The sequence below is a fragment of the Arachis ipaensis genome, chromosome B09 (assembly GCF_000816755.2).
Source record: "Arachis ipaensis cultivar K30076 chromosome B09, Araip1.1, whole genome shotgun sequence".
NCBI lineage: Eukaryota > Viridiplantae > Streptophyta > Magnoliopsida > Fabales > Fabaceae > Arachis > Arachis ipaensis.
The window spans coordinates 37280296-37281567 of NC_029793.2; the positions used below are offsets into that span (position 1 = coordinate 37280296).

The window sequence follows — 1272 nt, forward strand, 5'->3', positions numbered from 1 at the left end:
AAAGTTATATATAGTAAAGTATATAAAATAAAATAAATTGTGCCACATTAAAAAATATATATTTTTCTGAGCCATTTCTGTTATTTAAGAGAATAAGCACCTGCACCTTTATTAGTACAAAGCGAAAAGATTTAATAAATTTTCTAGTTGAAAAAAATGAAATGAAACTAAAATAAATGAAATGAATAATGCTTACATGTCAAAGAAGGTTTGAAGCCTTGAATCAAAGCTCTGATCTGTAATTTGGTCCCAAAATTCACGCAACTCGTTCTTGGTTATGGAGGCTGATGTTATTCCTCGACGACGAGCCAACGCATCAAATAACTCACCAACAAACTCTCTTGACTCTTGCATTCCTAGTTATCCAATGCAAATTGAAAATCAACACTTTTGTTAGTTTCAGGAACAGTCCTATTTTTCTTAATTACTACTGGAGTAGAACAAGTGTAATGTGTATGTAAACTACTAATAAGTCACAAGTATTTCTGTTATAATATAACATCATGCATGTAAAGATGGAATAATAATACATTGACTGATATATAACAACGACTTTTCATACTCAATTACATATAAGAAACTTAATTTTTGTCGCCTATATATTAGAACAACTCTATACAGTTCGAAAGAGCTGCTTTTATGTTTTAGAAAATAAAGATAGTTGATAGATAAAAGAAAATAATATTATATATACTCGGATTCACTTTTTCATTCAGAGAACCAACAAGCATACCATGCCATTTTAAAAACAAACTTTGAAACAAAAAAAAATTTTTCTAACCTATTAGTATTTTTCATATTTATAAATATATAATGCTAAGAACTAATATATACTTTTAGTAAAAGAAAAAAAATGAAAAATTAACTTGGTCTTTAGAATATTATCATGAAACTAGCTTTTAAGTGTGTGTCTTGCTGTAGAGTTAAAATGAAGAGCTGATTTTGAATAACATTCCTAAAGCACTGTCCTCTCCAATTTTTTTAACACTTGAGAAAATGAAATATAATCTTTTACTATTAATTTTATAAGTAAAACAAAAAATATATATAAAAAAAATAAAAAATAAAAAATCACAATTAATACCATCCAATTTAATTTTTTTTATCGGAGAGAATCCGGTCCCTAATAATTAAGAAAAAACATTCAAACTTTTTACTTTATATGTAAAATTCATCTAAATTTTTATCCCAATTCCCGAATGCAAATCCAACTAGAGCATTATTAATGATTCATGTATACTAATTACCACTAAACAAACATGCATGTTAGGT

General features: G+C 26.4%; 1 protein-coding gene across 1 annotated transcript in view; it reads right to left on the reverse strand.

Moving 5' to 3' along the window:
* Positions 1-1272, reverse strand: part of LOC107619591 (respiratory burst oxidase homolog protein B) — a gene marked incomplete in the record, with an annotated part of 18802 nt that overhangs the window by 16697 nt on the left and 833 nt on the right. Inside the window, 1 exon segment of the mRNA XM_016321888.2 lies at positions 197-356. Coding sequence (XP_016177374.1) covers positions 197-356 — 160 coding nt within the window.